The sequence below is a fragment of the Heteronotia binoei genome, chromosome 1 (genome assembly GCF_032191835.1).
Source record: "Heteronotia binoei isolate CCM8104 ecotype False Entrance Well chromosome 1, APGP_CSIRO_Hbin_v1, whole genome shotgun sequence".
NCBI lineage: Eukaryota > Metazoa > Chordata > Lepidosauria > Squamata > Gekkonidae > Heteronotia > Heteronotia binoei.
In genome coordinates this window covers 119,028,322-119,048,554 of record NC_083223.1, presented here as the reverse complement: position 1 = coordinate 119,048,554, position 20,233 = coordinate 119,028,322, and the positions used below count along the sequence as shown (strand labels likewise).

Genomic DNA, 20,233 nt, shown 5'->3' with positions numbered 1-20,233 from the left:
GAGGTTTTTAACTGGCTAGATGGCCATCTGACAGCAATGAAGATCCTGTGAATTTAGGGGGAGTATATGTGTGTTTCCTGCATTGTGAAAGTTGACCCTGGAGGTCCCTTCCAACTCTATGATTCTATGAAGGGGGCAAAGGGAAATCTTCCATGCATGGGAGCTATACCAGGAGGACTCACTAAAGTATATTGTTTTCATATAGTCCCAGGATCTTTTCCCTACAAAAGCAAAGAACATCGTCAATACTCACAGCAACTCTCAAACAGCTTTCTTCACAACAAACCTTCCTAATTCCATGTACAAATACAGAGCATGACCAGAAAAAAAAGCATTTTAAAATCCTATTCTTATCAGTGGGAGAATATATCCCATCAAAGTGAACTGAAACTATTTGAAGTAGATTCTGTCTATGGTAAAATATTGTAACACACAACTCTTTCCTTACATTTTCATCACTGACTTGTGTTTTTAAAAGTCCAATCAAATGAAAAAAGCAATAAATATCAACATTAGGTTGAAGAGGTGTGAATTAGCAGCCCATCTAACTAAATGGGTCAAAATTTCCTGTAAAGGAACCACCTGCAATCTCACAGGTATGAACAAGGTACTCCTTGGTGTCTCTACTCAAAGTAACCATAGAGACTTTCTGTCCACATGATCTTTCATGTAGACATATTACTATGAAACTAAAGAGACATGAACATTTAAAACAGATACACCTCACATAGTTATACCTTGAGAACTCTCAACACAAGGTGTCCCTCTGCTTTTCTTCACAATGTACAGGATTTGGCCAAAAGGAAAGCAGATATAACTCTTGGTTTCTATAAAATGAAGACCTAACATTCAGGAAGAAGGTAGGACATGGGCAAAGTGCTGTGCTCTCCTGTAAAACTACATGTGGAATAAAAGAGCCATGACCCTTGGAGGCCCTCCTTGCCAAGGTGACTGACTGAAAAAAGGACACTCAATGAAACCTTGTATAACAGTTCAAAATGGAATACTGGTAAAGGCCTTCAGAACAAGTTGGGCTTCTAATTAGAGAAATCTGTACAGTGTAAAACATTTGAATGTTATATTCTATCTGTTTGAATTGCTTTTTATACTGTGTAATCCAATTTGAATCTCAGCAAGAAAGGAAGACTATAGAAAATGTAACTAAATAAATTCCAATTTCTGTTCTGTACCTGGTATGCTTATTGCATTATAAATATATAAATATGTATAAGGAACAAATTCTCTCAGGGGATTTTTTTTTCAAAAGCCATTATATGTGTTTTATGAAAACTACTAATCTCAATGTTTCACCTTTCAAATTCTTTCAGCAAACAGCCACAAAATAATATTGCTTATGAAGAAAGTTTAAAATGCCTACACTGTACAAATTCCAGTTAAATCTTTCCATTCTAGAGTGCCAGATAATTACTGCTACATATACAGAAAAAGCAAAAAACAAAACAAAACAAAACAGACAGACAGACAGCCAAAGCTTTCAAACTTTCCTCAATTGAACAATAACTGTTATTGTCTTGAAAGAAAAATAAGCCACACTGTGTTTTCCTCCTTTGTGTACTCATGGAATGTCCAATGTTGGTGTTTTGTGTTTTTTTAATTCAGGCTATATTCTCAAGATTTACAGAAGCTAATATTTGAAATAGACAAAGCAAGATTTTGGCAAGTTACAGTTTTTTATTTCTAAAACAGAGAAGATTTCAATTAGCTGGTGTACAAATCATGTAACAAAACTGTCTTATTAGTCACCTAAGCTTGGGAAACACTGCTCAGTGGAGTTCCAAAAATACCTCTTTAGGGCTGCGGTCACACTCACCATTATATCCATCCCTAACCCGTCGCTATTATACCCCGCAGCTTTTTTACAACGAATTTCCTGATCAGACATCCCTCCATCCTTCAGCTCTAAGCAGCGTTGGTCCTGTCATTATCAGAGGTCTCAACCGGACCTCATTTTTTGAGATGGCATTCCGCACTCACACAAGCCTAGTACTGTGGGATATCTTGGTTGGCTTTTTTTTTTAAAGGTGCCAGAAAAGGTGGGTGATCTGCCCCCCCCCCCCCCAATTTAAACACCCAGCCAGGGAGAGGAAGCCCAAGAGTTCCCTTTGCTGTCTCTCCGCATGGTGGGGAGACAGCAAAGGTGGGTGATCTTCCTCCCCCCATTTAAACACCCCGCCGTGGTGTTTAAATGGGGGGGAGCACAGCAACTCTCTTTGCTGTCTCTCCACCTGGCTGGGGGACGGCAAAGGTGGGTCATCTTCCTCCCCTCCCCATTTAAACAGGACAGGGTAAAAGCCGGAATGGGCCGGAACAGGCATCAAACAACGTAGACTGTCACAAAAAATGAACACCCCGCCAGGGTGTTTAAATGGGGGGGGGGGAGCACAGGAACTCTCTTTGCCATCTCTCCACCTGGCGGGGAGAAGGCAAAGGTGGCCGATCTGCCTCCCCCCCCCATTTAGGAAAGGTCCCCTGTGCAAGCACCAGTCGTTTTCGACTCTGGGGTGACGCTGCTTTCACAAAGTTTTCACAGCAGATCTTTCACGGGATGGTTTGCCATTGCCTTCCCCGGTCATTACCCTGTCCCCCCCAGCAAGCTGGGTACATATTTTACCAACCTCAGAAGGTTGGAAGGCTGAGTCAACAATTGCTGGTGCAATGATATAATTTGGAGTGGGCTCTCGCAGGGAAGCGGATGTGCGCTTGCGACGAGTCGGCTACAATGGAGCGTACAAACATAGAAAGTATGTGCAGGAGTCGTCAGAAGCATTCTTATTCCGGATCTAATGTACTATCAAAAAAGTCCACATCTCAGTCGTGGCAGTTCGGGACACGAACAAGCCAACGACCATTGCCAGATGCTGATGTTTGGACAACCACATAAAATCTAACATGCATCTGGCTTTCATCCATGCCCATCTCGTCAGTTTATGTACGTCTGACCTCGGCCTAGGACTCCAGGGATCCATGGAGTTCACAATAGTCAATTTATTAAAGTAGGTTTTGAAATACCAGACTGTTACATTTTGGATTAGATGCTTATTTCATTTATAACAATAATTTCAAAGAAACATGAGAAAAGGCAGAAATAACATAGTTTCAAGATCTTCATATAAAATTTGCAATATTACTTGTAGTTCAGAGGAGTTAACTCTATAGCTGCTCTATAAACTGCATCAAGAGTGTGACAGTTACTGCTCAGCATAATCAAGAATTAAAGAGGAAGAACATAGCAGATAGATAATATGAAATTAATAAAATGCCACGTTCAGACTTCACAACAAGGAAATATTTGTCAATGATGGACAGAAATACAGCTCATGCCAGTCAGAGACAAATTTCTGTTTGTCCATGTTATTTAATTTTTTTAAAAAAACTAATACAAGATTGGAAGAGCTGTTAGATGGTAGAGCATATGTTTTGCATACATATTTATTTAAAACATTTGTCAGCTGCCTTTTTCTTACAAAACTCAGAGCTGCTCATAATATAAATAAAACATATAAAAAACAACAAAAACAATTATAAAACCCATATAGAAGCCACACTTTAAAAACTGCCAATAATAAAAGCTATCAAAATGCAGTCCTAAAGAAAACTTTCTTCAACTGCCTTCTGAAGATAGCAAAGCTAGGTGTACCTCCCCAGAGCGGATGTTCCATAATTTTGGGGATGCTTGGAAAAGGCCCCCTCTCATGTTCCCACCAAACAAACATCTAAGTGGTGGGACAACAACGAGGTTATCTCCACATGAGCTTAATTACATGGAAGGAATATATGGCAGAAGACAGTCCTTCAGATACCCATGCCATGAAAGCCATGAAAGTCTTTAAAGGACAAAACTGACACCTTAAAATTAGGCTCAGGAGCAGATCAATAGCCAGTGTAATTGCTGCAGTATTGGGGACATATGCTTCCAAGAGCTGGCCCCAACCAGCAGTCTAGCATCTGTATTCTGCACTTGTTGCACCTTTCCAACACTCTTCAAGGGAAGCCCTAAGTACTGTGCATCAGTATAGTCCAGTCTAGATGTAACTAAGGCACTGATCACTGTGACTAGGTCTAACTGATCCAAGAATGGATGCAACTGACACACCAGCTGGAGCTGGGCATATGCACTCTAAGCCACAGCAACCATCTGGTTTTCTAAGGTAACTGCTATATCAAGTAGCACTCCCAAGCTGCAAACCTAGCTTTTCACGGGGAGTAATAACCTCAACCAAGTCAAGGGAAATCTGAAGTTTGCCTTTCTACTAACCCAAAGAACCTCTGCCTTCTCAAGATTAAATTTCGGTATGTTAACCCCCATTCAGCACATTATTAACTCCAAGCATTGTCAGAATATCCTCAGAATTAGGTGGAAAAGAAAGGCAGACCTGGGTATCATCTACCTATTGATGACATTGCAGCCCACAACTCCTGATGACTTCTCTCAGTGGCTTCATACAAATATTAAATAGCACTGGGGACTAGATGGAACCCTGCAGCACCCAACAGGTCAACAGCCATGGGCCAGAGCAGGAATGCCCAGCACTGCCTTCTAAGATTGCCCCCCCATAGGATTCGAACCACCATAATATGGTGCCTTTTAGGCTCTGTGCCGAAAGGAAGCTCAGTAGAAGATGATGATGATGATGATGATACTGGATTTATATCCCATTCTTCACTCTGAATCTTAGAGTCTCAGAGTGTCTTACAATATCCTTTACCTTCCTTCCCCACAACAGACAACTTGTGAGGTAGGTAGGGCTGAGAGCTCTCATAGAAGCTGCCCTTTCAAAGCTGACCCAAGGCCATTCCAGCAGCTGCAAGTGGAGGACTGAGGAATCAAACCTGGTTCTCCCTGAGAAGAGTCCACTTACTTAACCATTACACCAAACTGAGTCAATATAATGAAGCTTCATAAGTTTAAACTAAAAATTAGGTCAATGACATTTTATAAATCTTATACCAACACTTTCAAATGCACTGCTCCTTTTATTGCTCACTTCCCACAAGTTGCTTTTACCTTAGATAATGGCAAAAATTGAATTTGGGATTTCTATTATTGTACTGTACCTATTGTAACTTTGCCCACTAACACAGAAGTAGAGGATTTAAATATGGAAATTACCAATTTTTTACCCATCGCAAATGCACACTGCTGTCGACTGCTCTAGCTGCAAAGCTGGTTCATTAAGGATGCCTTGCTGCAAGGGCAATAGGAATAGTACTTCAACACTGAACTGACCTAATGTCTATTTCTCCTGCTCTGAAACTACACAACCCAAAGGTCCTTGTGCTGCCCTTTGTTCATTATTTTGTTCATTAAAAAGCCTGTCTCTACCAAAAAAAAGGAGACCAATTGCCCCTTAGTGCAAATAATGTGGTTATAGTGATGGATGCAAATAAGAATTAGCAGAAGCTAAGGAGGGCTGGTTCTGGTTAGTATTTGGATGAGAGACCACAAAGGAAGATCAAGGTTGCTACACAGAGGCCAGCAATGGCAAACCACCTCTGAATGTCTCTTGCCTTGAAAATCCTGTGTGGCTGTCATAAATTGGCTGAGATCTGACTTCACTCTACACACACAGAGAGAGAAAGTTATGGAAATCAAATAACATGCATGTATATTTTAGTGTCCTGTACCAAACATATCACCAAATTTAGCCAAGCTTAACAATTTTACAATACCTGGACCTAAGTTCTAAGTTAAAATGAAGTAACCTATGTGATCTTAACTGGGGGTGTGCAAAAGAAAAAAATTCAAAAAATCATATTTAGGGCTAAAAAAAAATCAGGGAGATGTATATCACTGAATAGCAGATTCGGTAGCTGAATCTGATTCCGGAGATATTTGGCTATTCCCATTATATCCTATGGGTGACTGAAGTCAAGGGCAAAATAGGGTATAATGAATGGCAGCTGGGGGGGGAGGGGTTGAGGTAGAGGCTCCAAATTTGCAGGACAGCTGCAGGAGCCTCTCCCCCACAGAACCCCCAAGTTTCAAAAAGATTGGACCATTCCCCATGATTTCCTATGGCAATTTCCTGTGTCAATTTCCCCATGGTGGAAAAATTGATGCTGGGGAGTAAGGGGTTTGAAAAAGATGCGCCAAATTGGCAGTGTAGCTGCAGAAGCCTCCCCCCAACAAAGGCGCAAGTTCAAAAAAGATTGGATCAGAGGTTCCCATTCTATGGGACCCCAAAGTGGTTGTCCTCCCTTTCCCATTGTCTCCTATGCATTGAACAGGCTGGAACAGAAGAAGAAGGCACGGTTAATAGAAGAGAGAAGATTCCAGCCTGTTTCTGAAATGATGTTGCAGTAAAACAGGTTGCTCAGCTTTGTGAATCTTCATTTCAGATTTGTGTCCATTCATCTCTCAGTATACCCAGGCTGCAAGAGCGCTGGGTTCAGCATCTGGACAGTAGTTGGTGGGGTTGTGCCACTGGGCTGGTCACTATTAGGTTGGCACAGGGCTCTGCTGCTGTACTTAGCACCAGTACATTCAATGCACTATTTCTGTGCTGCAGTCCTTGCAGAAAGCACCCCCCTCCCCGGTTTTTAATTCAGAGAGATTCTGAGATTTGAAGTAAGGTCCTGTGTATGGCCCTGGCACTGCCACAGTGGCACTTGTTCTGCTGGGCACATAGCACTGTTATGTTTCTTGCAAACAAGCATCCTCCCCATAAGTTGACTTTCCACTGCAGAGATTCTCGAGGAGAATCTGACTGCTGCCTGTGTTTGCAAGTTTTTCCCATGATAGGGGACAATGGGAAAGTAGGGGCAACCACTTTAGGGTCCCATAAAATTGGACTCCTTGGTCCAATCTTTTTGAAACTTGGGGATTTGAAACTTGGAGGCTCCTACAGGTACCCTGCAAATTTGGAGACTCTATCTCAAATCCCCACCCCTTTAGCTGCAAATTCACAAATATCCTATTGAGCTTTTGACTTCAATGGCCCATAGGATATAATGGAGCCAAAGAGCCGCCAAATTTCAGCGGCTATATGACCAAAATACAGCCCAAAGCTATTTTTCGGGATTGTATTCAGTTCGACTGAACTGAGTGCATACCCCTAATCTTAACACAAAAAGCTGCAGAATAAAATTACATCCGTTTCTAAGGAGGCCTCTTCTGAAATCTTAATACTAGCAATTTAGCCACTGGATTTTTGTTGATGTTTTACAAAATGAGATTTACATTTAGAAGTAAATCAAAACAAACAACTAATCTTTATCATAAACATTTGTTTCCTTATCATAAATATTTATTTAACTTATAATAAACATTTGTTTTTCTCTGGAAACACCTACAAACATTACTTTGTTTTCATTTATATATACATATCTTGCAGAAAAACATAACACAACATAATCTGTTCAGGTGTTAATTCTTACAAGAAAGCATTGCATCTCTTGCATTTTCAAGAAAGCTGTAAAATTTAAGAACTAGAAAAATCCATGAACAGAACTCACAGGTCTATTCCGTTCAGGTCTATTCAGTGGGGTTTATTCCAGGAAACTATCTTTAGGATTGCACTGTTAGATCTTCTGTTGGGAAATGGGAAATCACCACTTTAATGATACAGTAATCCTTGAGGCTCTCTCTCTCTCGCTCTTTTTAATTGAATTTATACCTCACTCTTCCTGCAAGCAGGCTCACATTTTCCATATTGACATAAGAAGCATTGCTTTTCTCACACATTTTTTGACCCACAGTAAAATTATTGAAACCAGTTAGCTTTTTGCTGGCTTTCCTTGCAAGTGCACAAAAATAAGATTTTGTGAACATTTATAAAGAATTTTTTAAAACTAGTTTAAATCATATTGGGTGGTTTCACACAGGAGATTTGACCCGACCTAGCCCCGCCTCCTATTCGGATTAAAAGTGCACGATCACACAAGCACATCTGCCCTCTGAGCCACACCCATACCCACCCTGTCTCCAGATGCCTCCTATCCACATATAAAAGCTACCTAGATTTTCCTGGTATCATCCCCCTGAATCGGATGTAGGTTGCATAACTGGCTGCTGTCTGAATGCCCCAGCGCCCCAGTGGAAGAGCTGTGTGATCGCACCAAGCCGTTTCCAGCATGGTTGGGGGTTTTTTTCCTAACCCCTCTCCAAAGTGTGCTTGTGCACTTCTCTACTTGAGCACACACATGGGGGACTTTTTTTAAAAAAAAAACCTTTCCGCAGGAGGTCCATGGTTGAGCCGCACTTGCAGTGTGAATGGGCAACCACGGACCACTGCTAAGATCCTGCTGTTTCAACAGCGGCTGTCTGATAGCCCAGAAACAGATCAAACTGAAGCGGTTTTTTCTCCAACAGGATAATATTGCACCAATTTCACAGTGTAAAACCAGCCAGTATCCCTAACCCACTTACCACCCTCCCAAGACCATCCCAAGACCGCTTTGGCTCCCCTAAACTTACTTGGTGGCAACAAACTTACTGTGGCAATAAAATTCTCCTCTCTCCTGTCTACATTTGAGGTAATCATAAAAAGATCTCTACTGGAAGAGCGCTTGGCAGGGTGGGGGATGCTCTTCAGAACTCTAGAATCCATTCATTGCTCTCAGAGGTCCTGACAACTAAATTTCCCTAGGTCTCCTTGCATTTGCTACATTGATATTGTGCCCCCACCCCAATGTTCCTTCTAAGCCATGGAGTCTTGTAAGCAAAAATTCTACTTTGTGAGCTCCTGGTATTAAAATTGTGAGCAAGCCATTTGGCTACTGCCTAAATTAATTTTCTCTGGGGCCATCCATCCTTGAACTGAGACAAAAATAAGTGAGCCGGAGGCTTAAAAACTGTGAGCTAGCTCACACTAATTCAGCTTAGAGGGAACACTGCTCCACTCCCAAATAAGTTTAGGGGAAGGGGATAATAGGAAGGTTTAGAGAAATGGAAAGGATCACTAGGGCTGGATTTAGATGGGCAGCTCACAGCAGCCTCAAAAAGTTGGCACAGTTTGAAGTGCCCTGCCACAAGCAGATGGTGCATGCCCAGCTGCTGAGGGAAGCATGGGCTGCATCAACGCCACAGGAGCAGTCATACTGCTCATGCGCATGGAAGGTGCTTGCATGGTGCACCCCTGCCATTCAGATGGCCCGGAAATGCACAATGCAAGCACTTCAACAGTTTGCCACTGGGAAGTACTTTGTGTGGAAGATGAGGTGGGTGCACTTGTGGCCCAGATGTGTGTGAGTAAATGCACCTTTTAAATCGGGGGGGGGGGGGGCTGTATTGGGCCAAAATGCCTGTCTGAATGCAGTCTAGAAGTGCTCACTAGCTGGCTCTAAGGTTCAAATCTAAATGCTCTGGGTTTGCTTCATATGAGGACTCGTATTTCAAATTGTGGGATTTCAAATTTCATATTCCACTAATCTGGCTTTTGTCAGTTTCACTAAGAAAAACTCACATAAGGAGCAGCTGCACAGCAGTCACCTGCTTTTTACCTTCCAAGTTACCACTGTGAGTTGGAAATCAAAACTTGCTTCTGATTTCCTGCCAGATAAGACATGACACCTTGCCAGTCAAATATGACAGAAAGATGGCGTAAGAAGGGAACCACAGAAATTGCCAACAAGCTCTGAGTATGATCCACTAGTTCGTCATCTGTGCTTTATCATCCTCAAAGAACTCAAATTAATCGCTTCCAAGTTTTTAATATCCTTGAACTATAGTGCCCAGAATGGAATACCATACTCTAGATCTAGTATTACCAGCACTGAACAGAGAAGGTATTAATTTCTCTCGGAAATGATGGTCCTGATAATACCGTATAAGTAAAACAGAACTGTGTCACAGTATTACGTTGTTCAGTAAGGTAGTCACTCATAGCCATTTGCTCCATTCTTACATTTGTGAGTACAACCCTTTACAGTTGGATTTCATTTTGCTACAGTCTGCCAACTCTACGATTGACAAAGATCATTTTCAAATTTGAGCCTATCATCTGAAGTCAGTTCTATGAATATCAATGGATTTGAAGAATCCATCATCCATTAATGAACAGCACTGGGCTCAGAAGTAGCTACTAATGAGCACAGCGTATTAATCTTTCTAAACAACTTTGATCGTTCATTTTTTAACATGTCAGTATAGTGTTCTTAACAAATCATGCATATAGGAGTTTTTCTAGCTCACATATCTAAAGGCCGAAGTAAGTCAAATGTAACTAAACCAGGTAGAAAACTGGGTCATCCCAGCAACATTTAATATGAATAGGACATTATCTGCTATAAATCCTTACAAATTAGCATTATTTATTAATTTTATAGGACAGTAAAGTGGAGTAAGATTTTCCCTACCAATTGGTTCTATAATGAGATTAAAGAGAGGTTTTTTCAGTGTTACAAAATTAAGTTCATATCCTCAAATGGGGGAAAAAATTCATACCAGACATACTATTCCTTAATTTAGGTAGTAAAACTGCACATCACAAAACAGGAGAGAGAGAGAAGATAGTTAAACTGGTAAATGTAACTATAACATCTAAGCAAAAAACAACAACAACAAAACAAGAGATTCAACACAAGCTTTGAATTCGATTCATCATGTACAAATCACTACAAATGTATAAAAGCTTATTCAATGGTACTTTCTGCCTCTCCTCTCCACAATACCCTATTGAATCTCCCATAATTTTCCTCCAGGGAACCAAAGCATCATCATCAACATAGTAGGAGGCTAAGTTAGGGTCAATGTAATCTGGCAAACATAATTCAGCCCCTGCCAACAAAAGCACTGTTTGGATACCAAAAGAGTTCCTGAATCCAGGTCCTTGATATTCCTGTTTTACCTACTTACAGCTGATCTATATACTAGATTTCACACAATAATTCAAGCTGTAAAAGATCACCCTATAAGTACATGTTATACAGAAATGTTTATTTAACCAAATTCTTACTTACTGACTGTTCATTTAAATCCTGAGTGTCTTCCATGGAGGTTTCTCACTTTACTTTTCCTCCACAAAGAGATGCACTTTCCCTTTAAATGACGGCCAGATGTCCTAGTTTTAAGAGAGAAAAAGCCAATATAGTCAAACAATACAGTCAAACAACCCTCCTCCATTTATTTATTCATTCATTCACATTTCTATCGTGCCCTTCCCAGATGGGGTCAGGGCGGGTCACATCAAGTATAAAACAAATTACATAATTTCTAAAACAACTAATTCAAACATAAAGCCAAACAAATCAATTGACTAATTAAAAATTTTGAAGTCAACCATTTCAAAATCCTGGTCCCTAGCTGAACAAAAACAATAAATGATAGTAATCATAACCAGTCACTTTCCAAAGTGGCCCAGGATGTGACAGGGAGACAATATCAATGTTCAGTGATGTCCACCACCTCATCTAAAGGCCTGGCAGTACAGCTGTTTTACAGGCCATGAGGAATTGCAGCAGACTCTTCAGGGCCTGGAACTCTGATGGGAGTTTGTTCCACCAGGCAGGGCCCAGAACAGTAAAAGCCCTGGCCCTAGTTGAGGCAAAGTGGACATCTTTTGGATCAGAGACAATCAGAAGATGTTGATCAGCAGAGCGTAAAGTTCTCCAGGGGGTATATGGGGAGAGGTGGTCCCTTAGATATGCTGGTCCCGGACTGCTAAGAGCTTTAAAGGTTTATACCATCACCTTGAATTGGATCTGGTATCCAACTGGCAGCCAGTGCAACTAGCAGAGCACCAGCTGAATACATGCCTGTATAGGCGTCCTGTCAGCAGGCACACCACTGCATTTTAACCACCACCTATTAGATGGAAATAGCACTGTAGAATCACATTATATTCCACAGGCAAAATAAAGCAATTATTAAATACCTAAAAGTAGACATAGATTTTGCTTGACATGGGGCATCCACCAACAGTTCTCACCTAATCCTAACTGTTCTTTTTCCTTATATTTATGCACACTAAACCAAGCCTTGATGTCATCAGGTTTTCTCTGCCCTTGTTCCAAATTATTGGTGACAATCTTCATCAATATACCACTCTCACTGTAGATTCCAACCATCCTGAGTGCTGTTTCTGAAGATTTCTGATGCACAAGGCAGAATTTCAGAAAGTACAGTGGGCTTCAATAAGGAGGGGGAAGAAAGATAAGTTCCATTCCACAACTGGAGCTCTGCTCACAGTCCTTCGGATCCAGACACTGCCAGTTCAGAAAATCACAGGGGAACTCATTTAAGTATACTTAAACATTACAGAGAGAGAATTCAACTTCAGTGCTGAATGTAATATCCAGTTTTACCTAAATGGAAGCAGTTTTTAATAATATATGATCGTATTCAGAAGAAACCATTATGTAGAGACCACTATAGTTTCAAATCAACAAGAATCTAGGGCAGGGTGCCAATACTAAAAGGGATAATCAGGAGGCTTATTATAATCCCCCATCACAAACTCTGGCGCTCCAATGGATATAAAGTTTGTCCTTATTGATTTGATTTTTAAAGGATCATATGAACATATGCACAAAACATCATATGGGAATTTCCAAGAAGGATCCGTGATTAGGAACTCTAGATTCCTGTATTCCTTGGTCTAATTTTATTTTTAAAAGTTGCATGGATTATCAAATCTCACATGTATGTATTCAATAAATCCCTTTTAAAAGCCAGTGGACAAAAACAACGAAAGGGGAAAATATGCATCCATGCTACCAGCTATCAAATAAGAAGTCTACCATCATATGGCATGATATGAAAATCTCTGTGACCACAATCTGAATTCATACTTTTTCAAGAAGAGACAAGTAGTGGTTTGGGAGATATTTCAAACAACTCTACATGCAATAATAAAGTTGCAACATCCCTCACAAGGATTTTACCTCTTCAGAGAACATTAATGAGAGTGAATCAGATCATTAAAACATGAATTTTAGAGAGAATTACTATTTTCTTACTAAAATATTTGTATTCCATTTTTCTTAAATATGAAGAGAAGCATCAATCCTATGTGAAGATGATATATGAGACTTGCATGTTAAGAATAAGATTAGCAGATAAAAGAAAGTACTTCTTCACCCAAAGAGTAACTGACATGTGGAATTCACTGTCACAGAAAGTGGTGGCAGCTACAAAACAGTTTCAAGAGGAAACTGGATAAATATATAGAACAGAGGTCCATCAGTGGCTATTAAGTATAAGATATAGATGTACCACTGTGTTTGGGGCAGTGATGCTTTGTATTCTTGGTGCCTGGGGGCAACAGTGGGAGGGCTTCTGGAGTTCTGGCCCCACTGGTGGACCTCCTGGTGGTACCTGGGTTTTGGTCACTGTGTGGCACAGAGTGTTGGACTGGATGGACCACTGACATGATTCAACATGGCTTCTGTTATGTTCTTAAGGTTCTTTGCTTTTTCTTACTCAAGAAACTGATTAAAACCTAAAGACTGTAGGAGGATGGGAGTGGCTAACTGTTTATTAATTAAAGCAATCTTCCCAGAAATTCACTATTTCTCTACAGGAGGATTGCCATGTCCATAACATAAAGTCAGCACAAGCAGATTCTGATTATACTAGGAATAAGGCCTGTTCTCAGGAAAAATACAATGGGCTCTAGAAAGCAGCTCTGAATAAATTCCCTCCCACCCTTGGTGTCTTCTCCCCCCCTCCAACTACCACCCACCCCTCAACCACCTCTTCCTCTCAACTACCCCCACATCCTTGACATGCCACTACTCCTCCCACCCATGACATTCATTCACTCCACCCTTGTTGCCTTCCCATCCACCCCAACCCTTGGCATTCACTCACCCCTCTTGCTGTCTTCCCACCCACCCCACAGCTGAAATAGATGCTGGCTCCCCACCCCCGTGTGTGTGTGTGTGTCCCTGTGGCTGTGGTGGCTCAAAGTCCTGAAAGAGGCCCATAATGGAGATAAGGAAGAATAATTAGAGGGGGTGCAGGGGGCATGACAACAGTCACACAGACACTGAAGCTTAGCATTCCTTTTGTTTGCAGTGCATTTTTGCCATGTTTTCCTGCCATATTCAGCCTTGCAGCATTTAGCATCATTGTGGCATGATCCAGGGGTTTTTTGCGTGGCTTTGTTGTGTTATGGTATACCAAAGAGTATGCACCTCAAGGTGGCCATTTTCTGTAGGGGAACTGATCTAACTTCAGCTTTGAATCTCCCCCCCACTGCACATCCTTTACTTTGGAAAAATACAATCTTTCTTCACAGTGTGGACCAAAGAAGGAGGGAAGCAACCTTAACATGGTATAATGACAGAGTCCACCCTGCAAAGCAGCCATTTTCTCCAGGGGAACTGTTCTCTGCCATCTGCACAGCAATTGTAATTCTGAGTGATCTCCAGCCCTCATCTGGAGATTGGCAACAAGGAAATACCAAGGGTTGGGGTGGGATTGGCAGGAGGAAATGGCTGCTTTGCAGGGTGGAGTCTATCACATTGTTTCTATTTGAGGTCCCACCCTGCCTCAAACCATACCCTCTCCAGGCTCCACCCTTCAAGTCCCCAATCTGGAATTTTCCAATCTGAATTGGCAATCCAATATCCTTTCCAACAGCAGTAGCAAGCAGCTAGACCTAGGGTAGCCAACCTCCAGCTGGAGCCTGGGATCACAACTGAAATCCAGACAACAGATCTCTCTCCCCATGGAGAAAGTAAGGTGGACTCTACGGCATTCTATTCAGCTGAGGTCTCTCCCTTTAATGACAGAAGCAACCTCACTTGCCTAGCAACAGCTTCTGGCTAGCAGCTTCCCCAGTTGCAGCTCCCTCATTTGTCCTGGGGCAAGGCTGAGGGGAGGAGGGAGAGAGGGAGTAACAGGAAAGAGGTGGCAGCCATGGCCTCTGAGAAATGCTCCTGGTGGGGGTAGGCCTTGCCACCAAGCTGCATTACAACGATGGCTCCCTGGCGATCCCAGCAGCCTTTGGAGGATGCGTCTGCTGGGAGCCCATCTGTGTGGGCCATTAATGGGGTGGCAGAGGTCTGTTGCCAGCAGCAGCCATGACGCCTTTGGTGAGGCTGCAGTAGAGCAGTTGTCCTTTCTAAGGCCTGTTGACAGAGAGGACACAGAGGAGCATTGGAGATGTATCTGTCTCTGAGGTAAGACTGTTTTGGTGGTCTGTTCAATATTCCCAGACTTGTAGACAGTTAGTGTGAAGAGAGACATCATCACCATCTTCAAGTACTTGTTGCTACAGATGTGGATTGAAAGCTGATGAAGTGTTTTTATATCCCAAGGAAGAAGAAGAAGAAGAAGAAGAAGAAGAGACATGCAACAGTAACACAAGATGGTAATGGAAGACAGAATCCACAAGGAAACCAATGTCACTCACAAAATCTGAAACCCCAAAGTTAGCTCAGGTTATAATGTACCCTATCCTATATATTTAACAGGCTGATAACTCACTTTAGACGCACGCGCAGCAGCAGGCTTAGCCTTCTCTTGTATTCAGCAGCTATTGTTTAGTTTAGCCTGCCCAAGGAAGTAAGCTAGCAAACTAGCACCACAGAAGAAACATGAAGAAATGTCCCAAACAATCACTCAGGTGGGGGAAGGAGAGAGACATCAGTATGCTAAACTCTCCCAACAGTTTGACCTTCAGTTGTATCCCATCGACAATGGTGTAGTCCATCCTTTCTGCATGCAAGGTCCTCAAGCAAGTAAATTTGATAGTAAATTTTAAAATTATACGATTAAATCATGTAATACACTATTTTAAAAAGCCCTCGGGACAACAGGACACAATCCTTATTTAAGTCTAATTTAATGGCTTTCCAGAAAAGCTCAGTCTGGCAAATTTTATTTCTTGATGAAGATAATTCCATAATCTGTGGGTGGCAGTTGAAAAGCCCTTTCATGGGTTGCATCCAAATTAAAATTAGCTGTCTCCAAGGAATACCAGAGTCATGACACAGAGACAGGCAACAGCAAATCACATCAGAACATCTTGTGTCTGTAAGTCAGGGTCACTGTAAGCCAGCTGTGACTTGATGGCTCATTCCTTCAGCATAGCAGTAGTACATAAACACCTAGTTTCTTTAAATGAAACTAAGTCCTCAGGGCCAGATGAATTGCATCCAAGGGTTCTAAAAGAGCTTGCGGATGTAATTTCTGAGCCTCTATTGTTTTTGAGAATTCTTGGAGAACATGAGAGGTGCCAGAAGATTGGAGGTGGGCGAATGTTATCCCCATCTTCAAGAAGGGGAAAAAAGACAATCCGGGTAACTACCGACCCGTCAGCTTGACATCTATACCTGGAAAAGTTTTAGAACAAATCATCAAACAGTCGGTCCTGAAACATTTAGAAAGAATGAATGTGATTACGAAGAGCCAGCATGGTTTTCTCAAGAACAAGTCATGTCAGACTAACCTGATCTCTTTTTTTGAGAAAGTGACTACCTTGCTGGATCAGGGGAATGCTGTAGACATCGTTTATCTTGATTTCGGTAAGGTTTTTGATAAGGTTCCACATACTATCCTTGTTGACAAGTTGGTAAAATGCACTTTGGATCCTGTTACCGTTAGGTGGATCTGTAACTGGTTGACAGTTCACACCCAAAGATTGCTTGTGAATGGTTCCTCATCCTCTTGGAGAGGAGTGACAAGTGGAGTGCCTCAAGAATCTGTCCTGCGACCTGTTTTGTTCAACATCTTTATCAATGATTTGGATGAAGGAATAGAGGGAATGCTTATTAAATTTGCAGATGATACAAAATTGGGAGGGGTTGCAAACACAGAAGAAGACAGAAACAGGATACAGGATTACCTTGACAGGCTGGAAAACTGGACTAAAACCAATAAAATGAATTTTAACAGGGATAAATGTAAAGTTCTGCATTTCGGTAGGAAAAATCCAATGCATGGTTATAGGATGGGGGAGACTTGTCTTAGCAGTAGTATGTGCGAAAAGGATCTAGGGGGTCTTAGTAGATCATATACTGAACATGAGTCAACAGTGTGATGGGGTGGCTAAAAAGGCAAATGCAATTTTGGGCTGTATCAACAGAAGTATAGTGTCCAGATCACGTGATGTGATGGTATCGCTTTACTCTGCTCTGGTAAGACGTCACCTGGAGTATTGTGTTTTCTGGGTGCCACATCTTAAGAAGGATATAGACAAGCTGGAACGGGTCCAGAGGAGGGCGATGAAGATGGTGTGGAGGAAAGGTTGAATGAGCTGGGGATGTTTAGCCTGGACAGGAGGCGAATGAGAGGTGATATGATCACCATCTTCAAGTACTTGAAGAGCTGTCATACAGAGGATGGTGTGGAACTGTTTTCTGCGGCCTCAGAAGGTAGGACCAGAACCAATGGGTTGAAATTAAATCAAAAGAGTTTCCATCTCAACATTGGGAAGAACTTCCTGACTGTTATTTATTTATTTTTATTTATTTAAGATTTATATCCCGCCCTTCCCACGAGTGGCTCAGGGCGGCTTCCAGTAGTAGATCCAGTAAAATTACAATATTTAAACATATAAAGGGATCAGCATTTAAAACAGATAAAAACAGATAAAACCATAGTTATCAATAAACATTAATAAATATTTCAACTGTATATAAAAGAAATCCGGCAAGTTACGTTAAAATTCTCAAGCTAGGTATAGGCTAGCCGGAAGAGGGTCGTCTTACAGGCCCTGCGGAACTGAACAAGGTTAGAGCGGTTTCTCAGTGGAAAAGGCTTTCTCGGGAGGTGGTGGGCTCTCCTTCCTTGGAGGTTTTTAAACAGAGGCTAGATGGTCATCTGACAGCAATGAAGATCCTGTGAATTTAGGGGGAGGTGTTTGTGAGTTTCCTGCATTGTGCAGGGGTTTGGACTAGATGACCCTAGAGGTCCCTTCCAACTCAATGAGTCCATGATTCTACTACAGTTTCCTGCTTGGCCCTATATAGTGAACAGGTAATCTCATGCTGCCCCCAGGGAGGGTGGGTGAGCCAGCCACAGTGTGAAGGCTGCAGGTGAGAGGGAACAGCAGGGCAAGATGGCAGCTGCCATCATCTGGTTGTCTACTCTGTTTTTACCAGAACTGATGGAGTCTTGTGCTTCATTTGAAACAAGTTGGGGCCACGGCCAATCAACCCACAGCACAATTTGCTGTGAATATCACTTCCATACAGATATCTAGGAATGGTATCATTATCAAAAACCAAATATAGTAGTAGCTATCAAAAATACAGTGGTGAAGAAAAAAATAGCTGGCAAAAAAGAAGGCACTTTCCTGCCTTCTATCTTCCTTTCTCAACCTGAGAATTTCTTCTTATGGAATCATCCTCAAAGTGACTCTGAGAGAGTTTAGGCATATCCACTGCCTCTTCTGTCTATCAATATAAAACCAGATTGTCTTATTTGTATGTCTCCAAAGATCTCACCCAGTACTGTCTCTTTGAGAGTATCAAGGACATTTGATCCACACTGCTGAACACATAACAACATACATGGAGCCTCTGAGAAGACAAATAGAACACATAGAACATAAGCATTTAGGCACAGTAGCAACATCAATAGCTTCCTTGACTTGCACAATGGCCCCAGGCTTATATACGGCAAAGAGACTCATTGCCATTGACATATCCTACATGGTAAGCATTCCATTATTTATGACATCTTACACAGCACTATGCAGCTGCTGCTACCACAAATTTCCTCTTCTTTATCAAAGAGTCTTTCTTCCAGACAACAATCCTAATGGCTTTGCGGGGTCCTGTAGATGGGGAAGCTGATACAGAATATGAAAGATCAATCCAGGTATCCACTACTAGTGAGACTAATGGGTTCAGGGAAAATATCCAGATGAACAACTGAAGACTGACAAGTTTGGGATGGGGGTAACTCTTCCTATCACAATCTGACAATTGGATCAGGAAAAATTTCTTCACATTAATTATCTACCCATTCTTCATGCTTTTCAAAGTCATAGCTTTATCATATCAGCTGCCATGTATTGTGATTCTCTTCCATGCTGCTCCACTAATTTACTTCATCTCGGTTAAAACAAAATGCAGCAAAGTTGCTGGGCATTGGTCAGTATCCAAATATTTATTTAAAAAATCTCTATCCTATATTTCTACAAAGACTGTGTTTTCAAGTGGCTTATAATTCTTGTTGAAAAAACAAAAATACCTCTTAACCCAGTTCAAAACAATACAATCTAAAATTCAAAATAATCAGAACAGTGGTACTAAGAATAATTAAAACAATAAGAAGGTCTACATTATTTGCCAACAGATTCTCCCCAAAACAGGACAATTTTAGTGTGTAACCAAAAAATAGAGATGTTAGCATCAAATGAATGTGCTCAAAGAAGGAATTCCATTATCATTATGACAACACTACAGAGAACACCCTTTTTTAAAAAAAGCCCATTGCCTAGCTTTCAAAGTGAAGGGAACGGAGATGGCTTCAGTTGACAATATCAGCAGATGGACAAGTTCACAGAAGAGCTATGGCTGTTGCAGGTGCATGAGGGCAAGAAAGTGATTTCCTTCCCCACCAACTTTCTAAAGGGAAGATTTAATCATAAGAATTTGGAAGTAAACTATTACTTTTCCTCACTTTTGAGATATGCTCTACAATAACAATAAACACAAATGGAATTGCATGTGTATGTGGGAATCTCCCCCAAGCACTGATGAGAGAAAAGATTTTGGGGTCCTACTTAGAAAAATTATGCTAAGTTTTCATTTAACGCACTCCAATTCAATCCAAATGAACTAACCCCAGGGTCTTTGGCTAAAAAGGCAGCTAACGAAGAGAACCGCCAGATTCCTTATAAACAATTGCTAACTACTAAAAACAGGTTTCACTCTCTCAATGAAAAAAAAGCAAATTTCTTTGCAAACTGCAGACACAACAATACTGCACATTACATTTGGTCTAGGCATACACAGCAATAATATGATTCACTGCATCCCCAGAATGATTCATGAGGAAAAGGAAATATGATTTTCTAAAAAGAATTCAAAGTCAGAAATCTTGTCATTGTCTTCTTATAGTAAAGCTCAACAATATTTACAGTACAAGTGGGGGACAAGAATGGACTTGCAGGGGGGGGGGGGGATTTCATCTTCCCTTCCCCCATTATTTCCTCTTTCCCTTCCACAAAAAACCCCCAAGGTCTCTCCCTTTTCCTGCTTGTTCTTTTTTCCCCACCAACCAGTCAACGTACCTCTTCAACTTTTTTTCCTGGCAACCTCTACCTGGGAAAACTGTGCAAGATTTCAGACACTGGGCCGGGCCAGGCCGGGC

The 20,233-nt window shown here is 41.4% G+C and overlaps 1 protein-coding gene across 2 annotated transcripts in view; it reads right to left on the bottom strand.

The window, feature by feature from the left end:
* The window catches only part of EYA4 (EYA transcriptional coactivator and phosphatase 4), a 247,795-nt gene that overhangs the window by 211,454 nt on the left and 16,108 nt on the right, over window positions 1–20,233 (bottom strand). For both annotated transcript variants that reach the window (XM_060239663.1, XM_060239706.1), the window contains exon 2: window positions 10,921–11,021. In XM_060239663.1, coding sequence (XP_060095646.1) covers window positions 10,921–10,953 — 33 coding nt within the window. In that variant the 5' untranslated portion in view covers window positions 10,954–11,021. The remainder of the gene's footprint in view (window positions 1–10,920; window positions 11,022–20,233) is intronic.